The sequence below is a fragment of the Balaenoptera borealis genome (assembly GCF_965194805.1).
Source record: "Balaenoptera borealis genome assembly, chromosome: 2".
NCBI classification, from domain to species: domain Eukaryota; kingdom Metazoa; phylum Chordata; class Mammalia; order Artiodactyla; family Balaenopteridae; genus Balaenoptera; species Balaenoptera borealis.
In genome coordinates this window covers 53,352,798-53,375,862 of record NC_138867.1, presented here as the reverse complement: position 1 = coordinate 53,375,862, position 23,065 = coordinate 53,352,798, and the positions used below count along the sequence as shown (strand labels likewise).

Here is a 23,065-nt window from a genome sequence, read left to right as displayed (position 1 = left end):
GAAGAGGTTTACATTTACAGAAACACTGACCAGATAGTACAGTTCCCTTATACACCTAAACCAATTTTCCCTATTACTGTCTTACATTAATATGGTACATTTCTTATACTTAATGAACACTGATATCTTATTAAGTAAAGTTTATTTAGATTTCCCTAGTATTATGGACTAAATTACATTCCCCCCAAATTCATATGTTGAAGCCCTAACTCCCAGTGTGACTGTATATGGAGATAGGGCCTTTAAAGGAGGTAATTAAAATTAAATAAGGTCATAAGGGTAGGGCCTTAATCCAAGAGAACTGATGTCCTTAAAAGAAGAGGAAGAGACACTAGGAGCACATACAGAGAAAAGGCCATGTGAGGAAACGGTAAGAAGGCAGCTGTTTTGTTGATTTCAACAGAAATCACCCTGCTGTCATTTAGATCTTGGACTTCCAGAACTGTGAGAAAATATTTTTGTTGTTTAAGCCACCCAGTCTGTGGTATTTTGTTATGGCAGCCCTAGGATACTAATATGCTTAACTTTTACCTGACATCCTTTTTTCTGTTCTAGGATCCCATTCAGGATACCACATTAGATTTAGTTGTCGTGTCTCCTTAAGTTATTCTTGGCTGTGGCAATTTCTCAGAATTTCCTTGTTTTTGATCACTTTGACAGTATTTTTTTAAATTGAATTATAGTTGATTTACAATGTTGTATTACTTTCAGGTGTATAGCAAAGTGATTCAGTTATACATATATACATCTATTCTTTTTCAGATTTTTTTCCCATATAGGTTATTGCAAAATATTGAATATAGTTCCCTGTGCTATACCGTAGGTCCTTGTTAGTTACATATTTTATATATAGTATATATATGTCAATCCCAAAGTCCTAATTTATCCCCCCCGCCCCACCTTTTCCCCTTTGGTAACCATAAGTTTGTTTTCTATGTCTGTGGGTCTATTTCTGTTTTGTAAATAAGTTCATTTGTATCATTCATTGGAAAAGGAATTCCACATATAAGTGATATGATATGGTATGTCTCTTTTGCTGTCTGGCTTACTTCACTTAGTATGATAAGCTCCAGGTCCCTCCATGTTGCTGCAAATGGCTTTATTTCATTCTTTTTTATGGCTGAGTAATATTACATTGTGTATATATACCACATCTTCTTTATCCATTCTTCTGTCAATGGACATTTAGGTTGCTTCCATGTTTTGGCTATTGTAAATAGTGCTGCAGTGAACATTGGGGTGCATGCATCTTTTCGAATTATAGTTTTCTCTGGATCTGTGCCTAGGAGTGGGATTGCAGGATCATATGTAGCTCTATTTTTAGTTTTTTAAGGAACCTCCATACTGTTCTCCATACTGGCTGTACCGATTTACATTCCCATCAACAGTGTAGGAGGGTTCCTTTTTCTCCACATCCTCTCCAGCATTTGTTATTTTAATGATGGCCATTCTAACTGGTGTGAGGTGGTACCTCACTGTAGTTCTGATTTGCATTTCTGTAATAATTAGTGATGTTGAGCATCTTTTCATTTGCCTTTTGGCCATCTGTATGTCTTGTTTGGCGAAATGTCTATTTAGATCTTTTCTCTATTTTTTGATTGGGTTGTTTGACATTAGATATATGAGCTGTTTATATATTTTGGAAATTAAGCCCTTGTGGGTCACATCGTTTGCAAATACTTTCTCCCATTCCATAGGCTGTGTTTTCATTTTTTTTTTTTTTGTATTTTTGAATTTCATTTATTTTTCTATACAGCAGGCTCTTATTAGTCATCAATTTTATACACATCAGTGTATACATGTCAAACCCAATCTCCCAATTCATCAACCCCCCCACCCCCCCCGCCACTTTCCCCCCTTGGTGTCCATACGTTTGTTCTCTACATCTGTGTCTCAATTTCTGCCCTGCAAACCGGTTCATCTGTACCATTTTTCTAGGTTCCACATATATGCGTTAATATACGATATTTGTTTTTCTCCTTCTGACTTACTTCACTCTGTATGACAGTCTCTAGATCCATCCACGTCTCAACAAATGACCCAATTTCGTTCCTTTTTATGGCTGACTAATATTCCATTGCATATATGTACCACATCTTCTTTATCCATTCGTCTGTCAATGGGCATCTAGGTTGCTTCCATGACCTGGCTATTGTAAATAGTGCTGCAGTGAACATAGGGGTGCATGTGTCTTTTTGAATTATGGTTTTCTCTGGGTATATGCCCAGCAGTGGGATTGCTGGGTCATATGGTAATTCTATTTTTAGTTTTTTAAGGAACCACCATACTGTTCTCCATAGTGGCTGTATCAACTTACATTCCCACCAACAGTGCAAGAGGGTTCCCTTTTCTCCACACCCTCTCCAGCATTTGTTTTTTGTAGATTTTCTGATGATGCCCATTCTAACTGGTGTGAGGTGATACCTCATTGTAGTTTTGTTTTGCATTTCTCTAATAATTAGTGATGTTGAGCAGCTTTTCATGTGCTTCTCGGCCATCTGTATGTCTTCTTTGGAGAAATGTCTATTTAGGTCTTCTGCCCATTTTTTGATTGGGTTGTTTGCTTTTTTAATATTGAGCTGCATAAGCTGTTTATATATTTTGGAGATTAATCCTTTGTCCTTTGATTCGTTTGCAAATATTTTCTCCCATTCTGAGGGTTGTCTTTGCATCTTATTTATGGTTTCCTTTGCTGTTGAAAAGCTTTTAAGTTTCATTAGGTCCCTTTTGTTTATTTTTGTTTTTATTTCCATTACTCTAGGAGGTGGCTCAAAAAAGATCTTGCTGTGATTTATGTCAAAGAGTGTTCTTCCTGTGTTTTCCTCTAAGAGTTTTATAGTGTCCGGTCTTACATTTAGGTCTCTAATCCATTTTGAGTTTATTTTTGTGTATGGTGTTAGGGAGTGTTCTAATTTCATTCTTTTACATGTAGCTGTCCAGTTTTCGCAGCACCACTTATTGAAGAGACTGTCTTTTCTCCATTGTATATCCTTGCCTCCTTTGTCATAGATTAGCTGACCATAGGTGCGTGGGTTTATCTCTGGGCTTTCTATCTTGTTCCACTGATCTATATTTCTGTTTTTGTGCCAGTACCATATTGTCTTGATTACTGTAGCTTTGTACTATAGTCTGAAGTCAGGGAGTCTGATTCCTCCAGCTCCGCTTTTTTCCCTCAAGACTGCTTTGACTATTCGGGGTCTTTTGTGTCTCCATACAAATTTTAAGATTTTTTTGTTCTAGTTCTGTAAAAAAATGCCATTGGTAATTTCATAGGGATTGCATTGAATCTGTAGATTGCTTTGGGTAGTATAGTCATTTTCACAATATTGATTCTTCCAATCCTAGAACATGGTATATCTCTCCATCTGTTGGTATCATCTTTAATTTCTTTCATCAGTGTCTTATAGTTTTCTGCATACAGGGCTTTTGTCTCCCTAGGTAGGTTTATTCCTAGGTATTTTATTCTGTTTGTTGCAGTGGTAAATGGGAGTGTTTCCTTAATTTCTCTTTCAGATTTTTCATCATTAGTGTATAGGAATAAAAGAGATTTCTGTGCATTAATTTTGTATCCTGCAACTTTACCAAATTCATTGATTAGCTCTAGTAGTTTTCTGGTGGAATCTTTAGAATTCTCTATGTATAGTATCATGTCATCTGCAAACAGTGACAGTTTTACTTCTTCTTTTCCAATTTGGATTCCTTTTATTTCTTTTTCTTCTCTGATTGCTGTGGCTAGGACTTCCAAAACTATGTTGAATAATAGTGGCGAGAGTGGACATCCTTGTCTTGTTCCTGATCTTAGAGGAAATGCTTTCAGTTTTTCACCATTGAGAATGATGTTTGCTGTGGGTTTGTCGTATATGGCCCTTATTATGTTGAGGTAGGTTCCCTCTATGCCCACTTTCTGGAGAGTTTTTTTTTTTATCATAAATGGGTGTTGAATTTTGTCAAAAGCTTTGTCTGCATCTATTGAGATGATCATATGGTTTTTCTTCTTCAATTTGTTAATATGGTGTATCACATTGATTGATTTGCATATATTGAAGAAGCCTTGCATCCCTGGGATAAATCCCACTTGATCATGGTGTATGATCCTTTTAATGTGTTGTTGGATTCTGTTTGCTAGTAATTTGTTGAGGATTTTTGCATCTATATTCATCAGTGATATTGGTCTGTAATTTTCTCTTTTTGTAGTATCTTTGTCTGGTTTTAGTATCAGGGTGATTGTGGCCTCATAATGAGTTTGGGAATGTTCCTTCCTCTGCAATTTTTGGAAGAGTTTGAGAAGGATGGGTGTTCACCTGTGAAGCCATCTGGTACTGGACTTTTGTTTGTTGGAAGATTTTTAATCACAGTTTCAATTTCAGTGCTTGTGATTGGTCTGTTCATATTTTCTGTTTCTTCCTGGTTCAGTCTTGGAAGGTTATACTTTTCTAAGAACTTGTCCATTTCTTCCAGGTTGTCCATTTTATTGGCATAGAGTTGCTTGTAGTAGTCTCTTAGGATGCTTTGTATTTCTGCCGTGTCTGTTGTAACTTCTCCTTTTTCATTTCTAATTTTATTGATTTGAGTACTCTCCCTCTTGATGAATCTGGCTAATGGTTTATCAATTTTGTTTATCTTCTCAAAGAACCAGCTTTTAGTCTTATTGATCTTTGCTATTGTTTTCTTTGTTTCTATTTCATTTATTTCTGCTCTGATCTTTATGATTTCTTTCCTTCTGCTAACTTTGGGTTTTGTTTGTTCTTCTTTCTCTAGTTCCTTTAGGTGTAAGGTTAGATTGTTTATTTGAGATTTTTCTTGTTACTTGAGGTAGGCTTGTATAGCTATAAACTTCCCTCTTAGAACTGGTTTTGCTGCATCCCATAGGTTTTGGATCGTGTTGTTTTCATTGCCATTTGTTTCTATGTATTTTTTTATTTCTTCTTTGATTTCTTCAGTGATCTCTTGGTTATTTAGTAACGTATTGTTTAGCCTCCTTGTGTTTATGTTGTTTACGTTTTTCTCTCCATAATTCATTTCTAATCTCATAGCATTGTGGTCAGAAAAGATGCTTGATATGATTTCAATTTTCTTAAATTTACTGAGGCTTGATTTGTGACCCAAGATGTGATCTATCCTGGAGAATGTTCCGTGCACACTTGAGAAGAGCGTGTAATCTGCTGTTTTTGGATGGAATGTTCTATAAATATCAATTAAATCTATCTGGTCTATTGTGTCATTTAAAGCTTCTGTTTCCTTATTTATTTTCATTTTGGATGATCTGTCCATTGGTGTAAGTGAGGTGTTAAAGTCCCTCACTAATTATTGTGTTACTGTCAATTTCCTCTTTTATAGCTGTTAGCAGTTGCCTTATGTATTGAGGTGCTCCTATGTTGGGTGCATATATATTTATAATTGTTATATCTTCTTCTTGGATTGATCCCTTTATCGTTATGTAGTGTCCTTCCTTGTCTCTTGTAACATTCTTTATTTTAAAGTCTATTTTATCTGATATGAGTATTGCTACTCCACCTTTCTTTGATTTCCATTTGCATGGAATATCTTTTTCCATCCCCTCACTTTCAGTCTGTATGTGTCCCTAGGTCTGAAGTGGGTCTCTTGTAGACAGAATAAATATGGGTCTTGTTTTTGTATCCATTCAGCAAGCCTGTGTCTTTTGGTTGGAGCATTTAATCCATTTACATTTTAAGGTAATTATCGATATGTATGTTCCTGTGACCATTTTCTTAATTGTTTTGGGTTTGTTTTTGTAGATCCTTTACTTCTCTTGTGTTTCCCACTTAGAGAAGTTCCTTTAGCGTTTGTTGTAGAGCTGGTTTGGTGGTGCTGAATTCTCTTAGCTTTTGCTCGTCTGTAAAGCTTTTGATTTCTCTGTTGAATCTGAATGAGATCCTTGCTGGGTCGAGTAATCTTGGTTGTAGGTTCTTGCCTTTCATCACTTTAAATATATCATGCCACTCCCTTCTGGCTTGTAGAATTTCTGCTGAGAAATCAGCTGTTAACCTTATGGGAGTTCCCTTGTATGTTATCTGTCGTATTTCCCTTGCTGCTTTCAATAATTTTTCTTTGTCTTTAATTTTTGCCAATTTGATTATTATGTGTCTCGGCATGTTTCTCCTTGGGTTTATCCTGTATGGGACTCTCTGCGCTTCCTGGACTTGGATGGCTATTTCCTTTCCCATGTTAGGGAAGTTTTTGACTATAACCTCTTCAAATATTTTCTCGGGTCCTTTCTCTCTCTCTTCTCTTTCTGGGACCCCTGTAATGGGAATGTTGTTGTGTTTAGTGTTGTCCCAGAGGTCTCTTAGGCTGTCTTCATTTCTTTTCATTCTTTTTCTTTATTCTGTTCAGCAGCAGTGAATTCCACCGTTCTGTCTTCCAGGCCACTTATCCATTCTTCTGCCTCAGTTATTCTGCTATTGATTCCTTCTAGTGTAGTTTTCATTTCAGTTATTGTAGTGTTCATCTCTGTTTGTTTGTTCTTTAATTCTTCTAGGTCTTTGTTAAACATTTCTTGCATCTTCTCGATCTTTGCCTCCATTCTTTTTCCAAGGTCCTGGATCATCTTCACTATCATTATTCTGAATTCTTTTTCTGGAAGGTTGCCTATCTCCACTTCATTTAGTTGTTTTTCTGGGGTTTTATCTTGTTCCTCCATCTGGTACATAGCCCTCTGCCTTTTCATCTTGTCTGTCTTTCTGTGACTGTGGTTTTTGTTCCACAGGCTGCAGGATTGTAGTTCTTCTTGCTTCTGCTGTGTGCCCTCTGGTGGATGAGGCTATCTAAGAGGGTTGTGCAAGTTTCCTGATGGGTGGGACTGGTGGTGGGCAGAGCTGGCTGTTGCTCTGGTGGGCAGAGCTCAGTAAAACTTTAACCCACTTGAGTGCTGATGGGTGTGGCTGGGTTCCCTCCCTGTTGGTTGTTTGGCCTGAGGCGACCCAACACTGGAGCCTGCAGGCTCTTTGGTGGGGCTAAGGGTGGACTCTGGGAGGGCTCACGCCAAGGAATACTTCCCAGAACTTTTGCTGCCAGTGTCCTTGTCCTCACAGTGAGCCACAGCCACCCACCACCTCTGCAGGAGACACTCCAACACTAGCAGGTAGGTCTGGTTCAGTCTCCCCTGGGGTCCCTGCTCCTTCCCCTGGGTCCCGATGCGCACACTACTTTGTGTGTGCCCTCCAAGAGTGGAGTCTCTTGTTCCCCCAGTCCTGTCAGACTCCTGCAATCAAATCCCTCTAGCCTTCAAAGTCTGATTAGGAATTCCTCCTCCTGTTGCCAGATCCCCAGGTTCAGAAGCCTGATGTGGGGCTCAGAACCTTCACTCCAGTGGGTGGACTTCTGTGGTATAAGTGTTCTCCAGTGTGTGAGTCACCCACCCAGCAGTTATGGGATTTGATTTTATTTTGATTGCACCCCTCCTACCATCTCATTGTGGCTTCTCCTTTGTCTTTGGATGTGGGGTATCTTTTCTGGTGAGTTCCAGTGTCTTCCTGTTGATGATTGTTCAGCAGTTAGTTGTGATTCTGGTGTTCTCACAAGAGGGAGCGAGAGCACGTCCTTCTACTCTGCCATCTTGGTTCAGGCTCTCGTTTTATTTATGGTTTCCTTTGCTGTGCAAAACCGTTTAAGTTTCATTAGGTCCCATTTGTTTATTTTTGTTTTTATTTCCATTATGAGATGGATCCAAAAAGATACCACTGCAATTTATGTCAGAGTGTTCTGCCTATGTTTTCCTCTAGGAGTTTTATAGTATCTGGTCCTACATTTAGGCCTTTAATCCATTTTGAGTTTATTTTTGTATATGGTGTTAGAGAACGTTCTAATTTCATTCTTTGACATGTAGCTGTCCAGTTTTCCGAGCACCACTTATTGAAGAGACTGTCTTTTCTCCATTGGATATTCTTGCCTCCTTTGTCATAGACTATTTGACAATAGGTGTGTGGTTCTGGGCTTTCTATCCTGTTTCATTGATCTGTATTTCTGTTTTTATGCCAGTACCCTATTGTTTTGATTACTATAACTTTTTAGAATAGTCTGAAGTCAGGGAGCCTGATTCCTCCAGTTCCATTTCTTTTTTTTTTTTTTTAATTTATTTATTTATTATTTTTTAAAAAAATTTTGGCTGTGTTGGGTCTTCATTGCTGTGTGCAGGCTTTTCTCTAGTTGTGGTGAGCGGGGGCTACTCATCGTTGTGGTGCACGGGCTTCTCATTGTCATGGCTTCTCTTGTTGCGGAGCACAGGCTCTAGGCGCGCGGGCTTCAATAGTTGTGGCACGTGGGCTCAGTAGTTGTGGCACATGGGCTTAGTTGCTCCACGGCATGTGGGATCTTCCCGGACCAGGGCTCGAACCCGTGTCCCCTGCATTGGCAGCCGGATTCTCAACCACTGTGCCACCAGGGAAGCCCCCAGTTCCATTTCTTTTTCTCAAGATTGCTTTGGCTATTCGGGGTCTTTTGTTTCTCCATACAAATTAAAAAATTTTTTGTTCTGCTTCTGTTAAAGAAAAAAATGTCATTGGTATTTTGATAGGGATTGCATTGAATCTGTAGATTGCTTGCCTTGGGTAGTATACTCATTTTAACAATATTGATTCTTCCAATCCAAGAGCAGTGTACATCTTTCCATCTGTTTGTGCCAACTTTGATTTTTTTCATCAGCATCTTATAGTTTTCAGAGTACAGGTCTTTTGCCTCCTTAGGTAGGTTTATTCCTAGGTATTTTATTCTTTTTTTGAAGTGGTGGTAAATGGGACCATTTCGTTAATTTTTCTTTCTGATCTTTCGTTGTTAGTGTATAGAAATGCAACAGACTTCTGTGTATTAATTTTGTATCCTGCCACTTTACTAGAGCTCATCAATGAATTTGGTAGTTTTCTGGTAGCATCTTTAGGATTTTCTACGTATTGTATCATGTTATCTGCAAACAGCGACAGTTTTACTTCTTCTTTTCCAATTTGGATTCCTTTTATTTCTTCTTTGATTGCCTTGGCTAGGACTTCCAAAACTATGTTGAGTAAAAGTGGTGAGAGTGGATGTCCTCGTCTTGTTCTTGATCTTAGAGGAAATGCTTTCAGCTTTTCACCATTGAGTATGATGTTAGTTGTGGGTTTGTTATATATGGTCTTTATTATGTTGAGGTAGGTTCCCTCTATGCCCACTTTCTGGAGAGTTTTTATCATAAATGGATGTTGAATTTTATTGAAAGCTTTTTCTGCATCTAGTGAGATGATCATATGCTTTGTATTCTTCAATTTGTTGATGTGGTGTATCACACTGTTTGATTTGTGGAAGTGAAGAATCCTTGCATCCCTGGGATAAATCCCACTTCATCATGGTGTATGATCCTTTTAATGTGTTGTTGGATTCGGTTTGCTAGTATTTTGTTGAGGATTTTTTGCATCTATGTTCATCAGTGATGTTGGCCAGTAATTTTCTTTTTTTTTTGTGATATCTTTGTCTGGCTTTAGTATCAGGGTGATGCTGGCCTCATAGAATGAGTTTGGAAGTGTTTCTTCCTCTGCAATTTTTTGGAAGAGTTTCAGCAAGATAGGTGTTAGCTCTTCTCTAAATGTTTGATAGAATTTGCCTTTAAAGCCATCTGTTCCTGGACTTTTGTTTGTTGGGAGTTTTTAAATCATAGATCCAATTTCATTACTTGTGATTGATTGGTCTGTTCATTTTTTCTATTTCTTCCTGGTTCAGTCTTGGGAGATTGTACCTTTCTAAGAATTTGTCCATTTCTACTAGGTTGTCCATTTTATTAGCATACAGTTGCTTGTAGTAGTCACTATGGTCCTTTGTATTTCTGTGGTGGTGGTTATAACTTCTTTTTCATTTCTAATTTTATTCATTTGAGCCCTCTCCCTTTTTTCTTTTTTCTTGATGAGTCTGGCTAATGGTTTATCAATTTTGTTTATCTTTTCAAAGAACCAGCTTTTAGTTTCTTTGATCTTTTTCTGTTTTTTTTCTTTTTTAGTCTATTTCATTTATTTCTGCTCTGATATTTATGATTTTTTTTCCTTACACTAGCTTTGGGTTTTGTTTGTTCTTCTTTCTCTAGTTGCCTTAGGTGTAAGGTCAGGTTATTTATTTGAGATTTTTCTTGGGTCCTGAGCTAAGCTTGTATCGCTATAAACTTCCCTCTTAGAACTGCTTTTGCTGCATCCCATAGGTTTTGGATCATCGTGTTTTCATTTTCTTTTGCCTCCAGGTATTTTTTGATTTCCTCTTTGATTTCTTCAGTGATTCACTGGTTGTTTAATAGCATATTGTTTAGCCTCCACATGTTTGCGTTTTTTGCAGTTTTTTTTCCTTATAGTTGATTTCTAATCTCATAGCATTGTGGTCAGAAAAGATGCTTTACAATTTCAATTTTCTTAAATTTTGACAGTTTCCAGGAATACTGGTTGGGTATTTTGTAGGATGCCCCATTATTAAAATTTGTCTGATATTCTTCTCATGATAAGACTGGGCTTTGGGTTACTGGTATAAAGACCAAGATGTAAAGTGCAATTATCATTACATCATATCAAGGATACATACTATCAGCATGATTTATAATGTTGATGTTGACCATGATCACATTGCTGAGGTAGTACTTGTCAGATTTCTCCACTGTGAAGTTACTTTTTTTTACTTTTTTTCCCTGCTTTCCATGTTGAATTCTTCAGAGGGAAGTTCACTATATGCAGTCCACACCAAGGAATGAGGAGTTATGCTTCCCTACTCTTTTTATTAAAAATTTTGTTTTCTAAGCAGTTATTTCAGAGCAACTATTGATTTTTGTGTATATATTTTATATCTGGCCACAATACTGATTGATTGCTTAGAACTTCTGGTAGATGATAGCTTTGGATTTTCTAGATATGCAAGTAACTTTGTTTCCTTCATCCCATTTTACAGATAAGAAACTGAAGAAAGCTACTGAGTTTATTTACCATTCTGAAGCCTGATTCCCAGTTCATGCCTAGAAATCAAGTCTCAATATGTCTAATATTTTTACAGGTACTTTTGCTTGTAATGAAAAATAAAGACCAAAATAATTTCTAGAGAATTTAGATAACTATGTTAACAAACATTTGGTACTTACTACAATTTTAAGAAAGTACAACTAGTCTAAAAATCACAAGCTTTTAGATTCACAGCAAAGGAATTAATCAAAACTAGCTTTATAGAGAATAATGAAATTATCAACCACAAATATCACAAGTCTTTTTTCTTTGATTCTCAGTTCACTTTTGACACTTAAAATATAACAGGCATTTTGTTTAAAAATTGACACTTTCTTATGACTTCTAGAATACATTTAAAAACATTAATTGGATGACTTTATTTCTGTATTTTAACTTCAAAATGTAATATTTAAGTTAAAACCTTATGAATTTTTAATTTTTAGGACTTATCACCATCACTAATTACAAGTAACTTAGGGTTCTCTTTTTACAAATGTTCAAAGCTTCTATAGGAATTAGGATGTTAAAGGGTTAAAAAGTACCAGGACATATGAAAAAAGAAGTATGAATCTTTTTTCAACATGAAGTATATAGAGATCGCAGTAATTCATAGGAAGAGACAGACCGACAAACATGAATGAGTCCAGAGATCTAAGAATGTATGTTTAAAAAAATTCCAGGAGAGACTTCCCTGGTGGTCCAGTGGTTAAGATTCCACGCTTCCAATGCAGTGGGCACAGGTTTGATCCCTTGTCGGGGAACTAAGATCCCACATGCCAAGTGGTGTGGCCAAAAAAAAAAAGAAGTCCAGGAAAATGAGGTCGCTGGCATTCTTTATGTCCAGGAGAGCAGGGTGGCACAGGACAGATGACTGAGAAACAGAAGAGACTAAAGATCAAGAAATCAAGGAGGAAAGAAATGTAAGAAGACTCAAAATGGGACAGAGAAACAGTAACTAAAAGAAGCATAGAAAAATGCAGACAGAAATGTCCAAAACTCAGAGTTTTACAAATTTACATAGGAAGAAAAATAGGACCAAGCAAAATATAGGAAAATAGAGCATTAGGTAAACTAAGCAAAGAGGAAAACAGACACTGGCCTTTGGAAAAAGAAAACAAAGATGAAAACCAGTGGATTTTCTTTTACTGTTCATTGTTCATATGGGAAAACCTCCTTTGTTCTGAATTTTGAATGACTATTAATATTGCTCCTTCAGTTTGGGATTTTGAAAAGCCAATGTTAAAAATGTATTTTGTTCCCTTTAGTTAAAAAGAGAAATTCCACAGTATTATAGAGTGTCATTAATAAATATTGCATATTGTTGAAACAAATGTGAAAGATGTAATTTTTAAAATATATTCAGCAACATGTGAATGGAGTTTCTCAGCTTTCTGGCCTAATATACTTCACACTCAGCAGGACACAGGTGGAAAGATTTAAGAGGCTTTCCAGAATAAATCTGTAACATGCATTCTTACACCTGCCCTGAGATTTAACCAACTGCTCAGCCAATAACTTTTAATCTATGGCCAGTGAACTAATAAAACAACATAGGGAAGATGGAGTTCCCAATCCAAAAGGCCTGGTAAGCAGCTGGGGTGCATGGCTCTCTGCCTGTCTCAAGACAAATCCATGAACAAAGCAAACTTCTCTAATGTGATAGAAACTTATTTCAAGGCAAACAAACAGTATGAAAGCAGAGTCAATACAGAAGAGTCTTCTTCATCCAGAAGAAAAAGGCAGAAAACGAGGTGACTTCAGGGATTGGACAGAGGGCTTAGAATTTAAATAATCACCTTTTCAGGCTCAGCAACTCTGACAAAGACCTATTTATGAAGAACCATGCTGGTCTTCTGCAGCATTATTTATAGTCCTGTATAAAATGAACACTAAGTAGGAAACCTGGTCTATAATCATATTCCTTCTTCCTTCATTTTATTACCACCTTAGAACTTGGCTAAAAGGGAGAAATGGAAGGAAAACATTCACATTACACTGAGCTTATTATAATTGTATGATCTCCAAAGCAATGATATTCTCCTGCTTCATATTTAAGTTGTATTTATTATTGATACCCCCTCCCCCAATTTCTTTTTAGTACTGGCCTCAAGGAGAATACCAACAGTTCATTAATGAGGCATTACTGTTCACCATAAAAATATCAGATCTCAATTTTATCTCAGAATGTTAAGACTTATGATAGAAACTAGTTAACCACTGTAACTTATGGGTTAATTAGGAAAAGGTCATAAAAACTGTCAAACATTAGAGAAATGGTATAAATTCCAATCGTCATCTTGATCTACTGACAGTAGTCAAATATAGAGAAATTAATTCTTAAAGATATCAGTGATAACACTGAATGAGAACAAAACATTTTCTGGAGCATTGATTGTTCCAGATACCATGCTAAATCCTTTAAAACCAGTATTTCATTTAATCCACAAATAAACCTATTAGAAAAGTACTATTATAATACCCAATTTACACTTTAAGGAACAGGGTAAGAAAGGATATATTAATATAATTTGCCCAAGATCACACAGCTAGTAAACTTCCAAGCTGGCATTAAAATTCAGGCCTGACTCCAAATTCCATACTCAACCACTCTATTTATATTCCTACGAAAAGTTACAGGTAAATCTGGCAGTCACTTCTTGTTCAAGTTAAACAAGCTTTTAAATAACTTTCTGAATTCGAATTCTTCAAATAATACAGGGATTATAATATTAAGGCCAAGAACTTAACATCTTCCATGATTTAAAGGCAGCCAGACAATTTTTGATCAAGAATTAATAAAGTCCTGAAGTCACTTGTTTGGCCTTGTTACTACAGTTTGAAACAACATTGCTTCACTAGAAAATATGAGAAAATGCACTGTTGAAATACAAAATCACAAACAAGACATAATGTTTTTGAAAGCAAATAGAATCAAACTATTGAGCCAAGCATGACTGGCTATTTCTGAAATCTACCACTTCCTAGCTATGAGATCTTGACCAAAGTTATGTAACCTTTCTGCGCCTCAGATTCTTCCCATATTATTTGGGCCTAAGAACAGTATCAAGCTGATAGGTTTTAAAAAAGGTGCTTTGTAAATGTTCAGTAAAAGTTACGTTCTTACTATGGCTTATTTCTACTTAGAAAGACAGCGCAAGCCCAACGTTTTATTTATCATGGTCAAGTGAACTATCTGCACACAAAGAACAGATTATTATATGTAACTTGATTACCTCCACTAGTGCCAGAGAAGAGAAAGGATATTAATAATCCAAAATAACAGGTGGTAGAAAGATTATTAATGAATGTCTTTGGAAGAGGGTTTTATGACTTGCATTTATACGTGGTCATCCTAGATGTCCTGGGAATTCACATGATGTAAAATAAAAGTGAGATGTTGTCTACTCTATGACTTTGTTGATCCTTTGCACTTTTGTTCAGAACCAAGGAGATGGAAAAATTCTGATCAAACTTCTCATAAAAACTTTTATATATCTATAACAGAAAATGGCAATCAAATATCCTAGATTTTGTTCTTTTTTATTCCTCATGCTACTTATTTTCCACATGCAATCTTTTCCATTACTTTGAAGGAAGGGGGTTTGCCTAGGATTGATTACTTCCTTCTTGGCACTAGGGCCACAATTCAGGGAGCAGCCACCTGTAAAATAATGAGGGCTTTTTATTGATTCCATGGTCAATTGTCTAAGCTTTTTCCAGTTGTGGTTAACTAAAAGAAAATAAGAATGTAGCACATTAACCAGTTGCTTAAGCTTTTAAAGTAAAAATACAAATGTTGAACAATAAAGGTCCAACTTGCTTCCCAAATATTAAATAGTATGATATTGCTATAGAAATTTAGTAGTGAGGTACTGACACAGGAATAGACAGAAAAATCCAAGTAATATAATGAATTTGACCCCAAAATATACATAAGATCTTATTCCATCATAAAGGACATGTTTAATGTCAATGGGGGAAACATAGGACTATTCAATTGTGGTGATTAGTAATTTAGAAAAAAAGTTATAACATTAACCTAATATAATAACACTAAATCAATTCCAGATGGGTTAAAGATGTAAAATTAAAAATAAAGCCATAAAAATACTAGAGAAAGATATAACTAGGTATTTATATAATCTTGGGATTATGAAGGCCAAAAGATGACACTGGGCAGAAAACATGGAGAAAAAGATTAGCAGATTTGGCAATGCAAATTTAAAAGTCTGTTAAAATCAAAGCAAAACAAAAACCTCCATAAACAAATTGTAAGGCAATGACAAACTGGTAAAAATATTTAAAACAAAAAATAATATCCTTAATATTTAAGAGCTTTTGTAAATCAACAAGAAATATATAGTCATATTAGACTATACAATTAACCATCACCAAAACAATAATGAAATACAAATGGCTAGTTAACATATTTAAAAAGTTCACTTTACCAGTAAACAAAGAAATACAAAATAATGCAAAGTACAAACTGGCAAAGATTACTATATCTGTTTTCTGGGATACATTACAACACATACACACTCACATAATACCTAGAATACGGAGAATCAGCAACTTCATACATTGCTGGTACAGGTATAAATAATTCAACTTTCTGGAATTCAATCTAGCAAAAGTGTCATCAAAGGCATACCTGAGCTGACAGAAATCAGAGAGTGCTTGGGGGAGGGGACTGGCTGAAAAGGGGCATGAGGGAACTTTCTGGTAGTGGTGTTTACATGGGTGTGTATAATTATCAAAACTCATAAAAGTGAACAGATAAGAACTATGCATTTTTTTATCTGTAAATTATACCTCAATTAAAAAAAAAAAAACCACCAAATAATGCATACCTGGCTCAGCAGTTTAAATTCCTTTAGCCTAAGGAAATAACAGTGGATTTACAAAATATTTAATACTGGATAATTCACTGATGAAAGGCTTATAATAAAAAGCTGGATGAATTTTTTCACTCTAGACAAAAGCATCAATGATGATTATCTGTGGGATATGAGATTAAAATGATTTTTTTCTTTCCTTTTTCAATGTTTTGTAATACTGAATATGTATTATAAATGCAAATTAGATTATTTGAAAAATAAATATGACAATTAGTATTAATTTCATCTAATAACTATGAAAGAAAATGACACATTGTTTAAAACTGCCTTTAGAGAAATACAAACAAAACTATGTACAATTTATGCATCTTTCCTTAAATTTTGCCTGGAATCCTACTAATTGGGTTTTTCTATCTTGCTTTAAGCATCATTTAACTTCAGATATGGTTAAAGTATCAAACTGCCTGTTGAGAATTTCTTGATTGCCTGTGTATGATGGCAACTTTCAATCTTTCATTTTGTACTGGCTTGGTTGCTGTCTGTAACTACCATTGTGAAATGACTTTTTAACTACATTGTGCTAATCCCAAGGACATTTGCTTGCTCCTAAAACTTACTTTTAAAAAAAAAATTATTTTATTTTTGGCTGCGTTGGGTCTTTGCTGCGCGCGGGCTTCCTCTAGTTGCCGTGAGAGGGGGCTGCTCTTCGCTGAGGTGCGTGGGCTTCTCATTGCCGTGGCTTTTCTTGTTGCGCAGCACGGGCTCTAGGCGCGCGGGCTTCAGTAGTTGTGGCACACGGGCTTAGTAGTTGTGGCTCGTAGGCTCTAGAGCGCAGGCTCAGTAGTTGTGGCGCACAGGCTTAGTTGCTCCACGGCATGTGGGATCTTCCCGGACCAGGGCTCAAACTGTGTCCCCTGCATTGGCAGGCGGATTCTTAACCACTGCACCACCAGGGAAGGCCCTTTAAACCTAGTTTTCAATAGAAATAAACTACTTTTGCCTACACAGTTTTCTCTGTTCCAAAATGCTGTCAGTTGGGGAAAAAAAAAGATTCTGGAGAGACTCCACAATCTGTGACTGTATATTCCATGACCAGCATAGAAAAGGAAATCTTCTCCACTCTCCTCCTCTTTCTCTATGAATGCTAAATTTGCATTAGCTAAACTCTGCCTGCCTCAGCATTTTATAATTTGGATTCAGCTAAAGAACCTGCTTTACTATACTTATCTACTTTTTTCAACAGATTTTAAAATAGAATCATGCAGCATTACTAGCAAATTTAATGAATATATCTACATTCCTTCTAGGTCCCAGATAACATAAGTATATTAACATTTGCCTTTTTTATATATTTTCTTTGAGGTTATACACAATGAGAGGACTGTATAGCTAACATTTTGCCAATTTAGTTTATTTAGTTTGTGCTGTCTGACCAATACTACCCCAGTACCATGCACCCTCCTCCCTCTCTTACGCCTAATATTTCCCGAGCATGTCCTAAGAGTCAGGCACTGTGTTGACTACTTTACATGAGTTATCTCATTTAACTCTAATAATAACTCTGAGGTAGGTATTGTTATCTCCATTTTACAGGTGAAGAAATTGAGGCTTGCAAGAGAGGCTGCTTGCTCAGGTCATTCAGCAGTCATTGTCAGAGGAGGGATTTGAACCAGGTGGTATGATTTAATAGCCCACTGTATAATTAGGAGATAATTCAATATGTGGTATTACAGGGAGCCTCCATGATGGTATATTTCTTTAAAGGAATGTGGAAAGTATTCCAAAGATGAGAATGGGTGATATATGCTGTAACCAGCTCCAGAAGACAGATATTATTATTTAGAATCAAAAGTCTCTGAAAGTCAAGTTGAAATTTTCTTTTCATCCTATTGATTATTACTTCATGTTGAAATCACTGGTGGTAGGAGCTGGTGTTCTGGAGGCAGGATGGGCTCTTAAGTGTGACCAGCAGCTTCACCATTTATTACTGTGTGATCTTGGACAAATCTAATTTCTTTGAGCCTCAGTTTCCTCATTTATAGAATGAAAATAATACTAATTATCTGATGGAGTTGTTAGAAATAAATCCACCACAGCTGGTGCCTAGCCTATGAGTCCTATGAGGTTCTTAGGAGGGTTGAATAAGGGAAGATAACATAAAAGATAGGGCTTCCCTGGTGGCGCAGTGGTTGAGAATCTGCCTGCCAATGCAGGGGACACGGGTTCGAGCCCTGGTCTGGGAAGATCCCACATGCCGCGGAGCAACTGGGCCTGTGAGCCACAATTACTGAGACTGCGCGTCTGGAGCCTGTGCTCCGCAACAAGAGAGGCCGCGACAGTGAGAGGCCCGCGCACCGTGATGAAGAGTGGCTCCCGCTTGCCACAACTAGAGGAAGCCCTCACACAGTAAACGAAGACCCAACACAGCCATAAATAAAAATAAATAAATTAAAAAAAAAAAAAAAAGATAGCAGGGTGCCTGAAATATAGCACATGTAAATATTTGCTTCAAGAATGAATTGGTGGTGGCCAACAGACAGATGAAAGAATGCTCAGCATCATTAATCATTAGAGAAATGCAAATCAAAACTACAATGAGGTATCATCTCACACCAGTCAGAATGGCCATCATCAAAAAATCTAGAAACAATAAATGCTGGAGAGGGTGTGGAGAAAAGGGAACACTCTTGCACTGTTGGTGGGAATGTAAATTGATACAGCCACTATGGAGAACAGTATGGAGGTTCCTTAAAAAACTAAAAATAGAACTACCATATAACCCAGCAATCCCACTACTGGGCATATACCCTGAGAAAACCATAATTCAAAAAGAGTCATGTACCAAAATGTTCATTGCAGCTCTATTTACAATAGCCAGGACATGGAAGCAACCTAAGTGTCCATCATCAGATGAATGGATAAAGAAGATGTGGCACATATATACAATGGAATATTACTCAGCCATAAAAAGAAATGAAATGGAGGTATTTGTAATGAGGTGGATGGAGTTAGAGTCTGTCATACAGGGTGAAGTAAGTCACAAAGAGAAAAACAAATACAGTATGCTAACACATATATATGGAATCTAAGGGGAAAAAAAAAAGTCATGAAGAACCTAGTGGCAAGACGGGAATAAAGACACAGACCTACTAGAGAATGGACTTGAGGATATGGGGAGGGGGAGGGGTGAGATGTGACAGGGTAAGAGAGTGTCATGGACATATATACACTACCAAATGTAAAATAGATAGCTAGTGGGAAGCAGCCGCATAGCACAGGGAGATCAGCTCGGTGCTTTGTGACCACCTAGAGGGGTGGGACGGGGAGGGTGGGAGGGAGGGAGATGCAAGAGGGAAGAGATATGGGAACATATGTATATGTATAACTGATTCACTTTGTTATAAAGCAGAAACTAACACACCATTGTAAAGCAATTATACTCTAATAAAGATGTTAAAAAAAAAAAAAAAAAGAATGAATTGGTGGGATCTAGAGCCACCTTAGTCTCCTACTACCAATAGAACAGCAAAAGCAAAACATAAAAAGGATGTATACTTACTTTAAAGTCAAATATAAGTGACTTTGATTGTCAGTTATTTTGTATAATCTTACTAATTAATCTGAATAACTGATAATTGGCTAAAAATATACTTAACAAGTGGTTTTAAAAGAAATGATGAGATTTCATATTAAAGGAACTCTGAAGACATGCCAAAACAGAAAGTCTATGAAAATATAAACACCCCACAAGCAAAAAATATGAATCTAGACACAGACCTTACACCCTTCACAAAAATTAACTCAAAATTGATCATAGACCTAATGTGAAATGCAAAAGTATAAAACACCTAGGAGATGACAGGAGAAAACCTACATGACCTTGGATATGGTGATGACTTTTTAGATACAACATCAAAGGTGTGATATATGAAAAAAATAATGAATAAGCTGGACTTCATTAAAATTAAAACACTTCTCTGTGAAAAACGATGTCAGGAGAATGAGAAGACAAGCTACAGACTAGGAGAAAATATTTGCAGAAGATATACTGATAGAGCACTGCTATTCAAAATATACAAAGAACTCTTAAAACTCAACAATAACAAAATGAACAGGCTAATTAAAAAGTGAGGAAAAAACCTTAGCAGACACCTCAACAAGGTAGATATACAAATGGCAAACAACATGTGAAAAGATGATCAACATCATAGGTCATTAGGGGATTGCAAATTAAAGCAACAATGAGATACCACTCCACACTTATCAGAATGGCCGAAATCCAAAACACAGCACCAAATGCTGGTAGAGCATCAGGGAATCCCATTCATTGCTGGTGGATATACAAAAATGGTACAGCCACTCTGGAAGATAGTTTGGCAGTTTCTTACAAAAATAAACATACTCTTACCATACAATACAGCAATCATGCTCCTTGGTATTTATCCAGAAACTTATGTCTGTACAAAAATCTACACACAGATGTTTATAGTAGCTTTAATCACAATTGCCAAAACTTGGAAGCAACCAAGATGTCCTTCAAGTAGGTGAATGGATAAATCAACTGTGCTACATTTAGACAATGGAATATGATTCAGCACTAAGAAATGCGCTATAAAGCCATGAAAAGACTTGGAGGAACTTTAAATGCATACTGCTAAGTGAAAGAGGACAATCTGAAAAAGCTATATACTGTATGATTCTGACTATATGACATTCTGGAAAAGGTAAAACTATGGACACAATAAAAAGACCAGCGATTGCCAGGGATAGGGGCAGAGGGAGGGATGAATAGGCAGAGCATGGATAATTTTTAGGGTGGTGATACTATTCTGTATAGTACTGAAATGGTGAATCCATGTCATTATACATTTGTCCAAACCCATAGAATATATAACACCAAGAGTGAACTCTAATGTAACTTTGAGTGTAATGTAACTTTGAGTCATAATGATGTGTGAATGTAGGTTCATCAGCTGTACCAAATGTCCCACTCTGGAGTGGGATTTGATAGTTCAGACAGCTGAATGTGTATGTGAACAGAGGGAACATGGAAATTCTCTGTACTTTCTGCTCAACTTAGCTGTAAACCTAAAACCTCTCTAAAAAAATAATGTCTATTAAAAAAATTTCTGAAAAAGAAGTCTCGAGGTTCAGATGGTATCACTAGCAAGTTCTACTACATATTTAAAAGGAACAAATAACACCAATTCTAGATAATCTTTTTTTCAGAAAATATTATAGAAGATGTGGAAACATTTCCCAATTCATTTTATGAGGTGAGCATTATTCTGATACCCTTACCAGACAAAAATAGCACAAGAAAACTATAGACCAGTATCTCTCATGAACATAAACACAGATATCCTCAACGAAATACTAGCAAGTTTAATCCAGCAAAAAAGAAAAAGAAAAATATACCATGACCAAATGGGGTTTAATATGTGACTGCAAGTCTAGTTCAAGATTTGAAAATCAATGAGTGTAATCTACCCTATTAACAGTCAAAGAAGAAAAACCACATGATCATATCAATTAATGCAGAAAAGTATTTGACAAAATTCAATATCATTCACGTTAAAAACTCTTAGCAAACTAGACGTTGAAGGGAACTTCCTCAACATGATAAGAGGCATCTACAAAAAGCCCATATTAACATTATACTTAACTGAATACTTTTCCCCAAAGACTGGGAACAAGGGAAGAATGTCTACTCTGACAACTCCTAGTTATCTTCATACTGGAAGTCCTACCTAGTGTAATAGGGGGAAAAAAAAAGAAAAAGAAAGAAAAAAGGAAGGCCTACAGATTGGAAAGGAAGCAATACAATGGCCTATAGTAACAACTTGATTCATATGTAGAAAATCCAAGGAATCTACAAACAAAACAGCCTCCCCTCCAGAAAAAAAAAAAAAACCCAACCCCGAAACCTCCTAGAATTGATACCTGCGTTTAGCAAGGTTGCGGGATATGAGGCAAACATTTTAACATAAAAATATATCATATTTCTTTGATGAACAATGAAGAACCAAAAAAAACACCCCCCCAAAACCCCCAAACCCCGCAACATTTACAATAGCTCCAAAAAAGGGAGAAATATTTAGACATAAATCCAACAAAACATGTACAGAAAATGTATGCTGAAAAATACAAAATGCTGATGAAACAAATCAAAGGAGACCTAAATAAATGGGGAGACATATGTGTTCATGAATTGGAAAACTCAACATAGTAAAATAAAGATGTCAAGACTTCACAAACTGATCAATAAACTTACGAAATTCAAATAAAAATCCAATCAGTAATTTTTTGTTGATAGAGACAAAATAATTCTAAAATTTATATGGAAAGGCAAAATGAATCAACAAACTGGACTTCATTAATATTAAAATTTTTTACTAGGTGAAAAATGGTATTAATAAAATAAAAAATAATAAATATGTAAATAAAATAAAAAGTAAAAAATAATAAAACTTTAAAAAGCACTATAGCAAGGAAGAAAATATTTGTAAATCACATATCCTATAAAAGACTTAGATCTAGATTATACAGAAAACTCTCAAAACTCAACAGTAAGAAAAAAAATAACCCAATTAAAAATTAGCAAAAGACTTAGACATTTCCCCAAAAAGGAAATATGGAAGGCAAATAAACACAGGGTAGATTAAAAATCACTTCTGATTGGTCACTGTAACGAGTAAGACCACTGAAAGACATTTAAAGAAGTTAATTATATCTTCTCCCCATGGTCTTCTGTGCCTACTATTCCCAACCCCCATCTCCAACTACCCAATGATAACACTGTGGCAGGTATGCAGACACTCTTCCCCAGGAGAGATCTTGCTGCACATAAAATCAACAAATATTTCTTGGGTCCCTACTGTATGCCAGGCACTAGATGAGGTACCATAGCAATGAAAAAGTAGACAGATTTTTAAACTTACCTGTGCCTCAGTTCCCTCATCTGTAAAATGAGTATATTAATACCTACCCCATTGAGTTATCGTGCTGATCAATGAGTTTAAGGCATATAAAGTACTTAGAACCAATAGGACATTATTATTATGATAATCTCTTTGGAGAGACTAGGCACAAATATATGTCATAGAAGAATTAAAAAACTATAAATATGATACAATATCTAAACAAGCATCTAACTTCTAAAAACAGGGAGAAAGCTCTCTGTGAAGGGATTACAGAAATGAGCTACAATAAATGCTAGGATTTTGCTAAGTGACAAGTAGGGACTGAAGAAAGGGGGACTTTAGGCAAAGA

General features: G+C 36.2%; 1 protein-coding gene across 4 annotated transcripts in view; it reads right to left on the bottom strand.

Moving 5' to 3' along the window:
* CWC27 (CWC27 spliceosome associated cyclophilin) overlaps positions 1–23,065 on the bottom strand; it is a 249,514-nt gene that overhangs the window by 24,478 nt on the left and 201,971 nt on the right. The window contains exon 14 of one of the 4 annotated variants that reach the window (XM_082383189.1): positions 8,116–11,843. The exons of the other annotated variants lie outside the window; for them this stretch is intronic. Within the exon in view, the coding sequence (XP_082239315.1) occupies positions 11,717–11,843 (127 nt within the window). The 3' untranslated portion in view covers positions 8,116–11,716. Of the gene's footprint in view, positions 1–8,115; positions 11,844–23,065 lie in introns of those variants that run through there. 4 annotated transcript variants of the gene reach the window in all.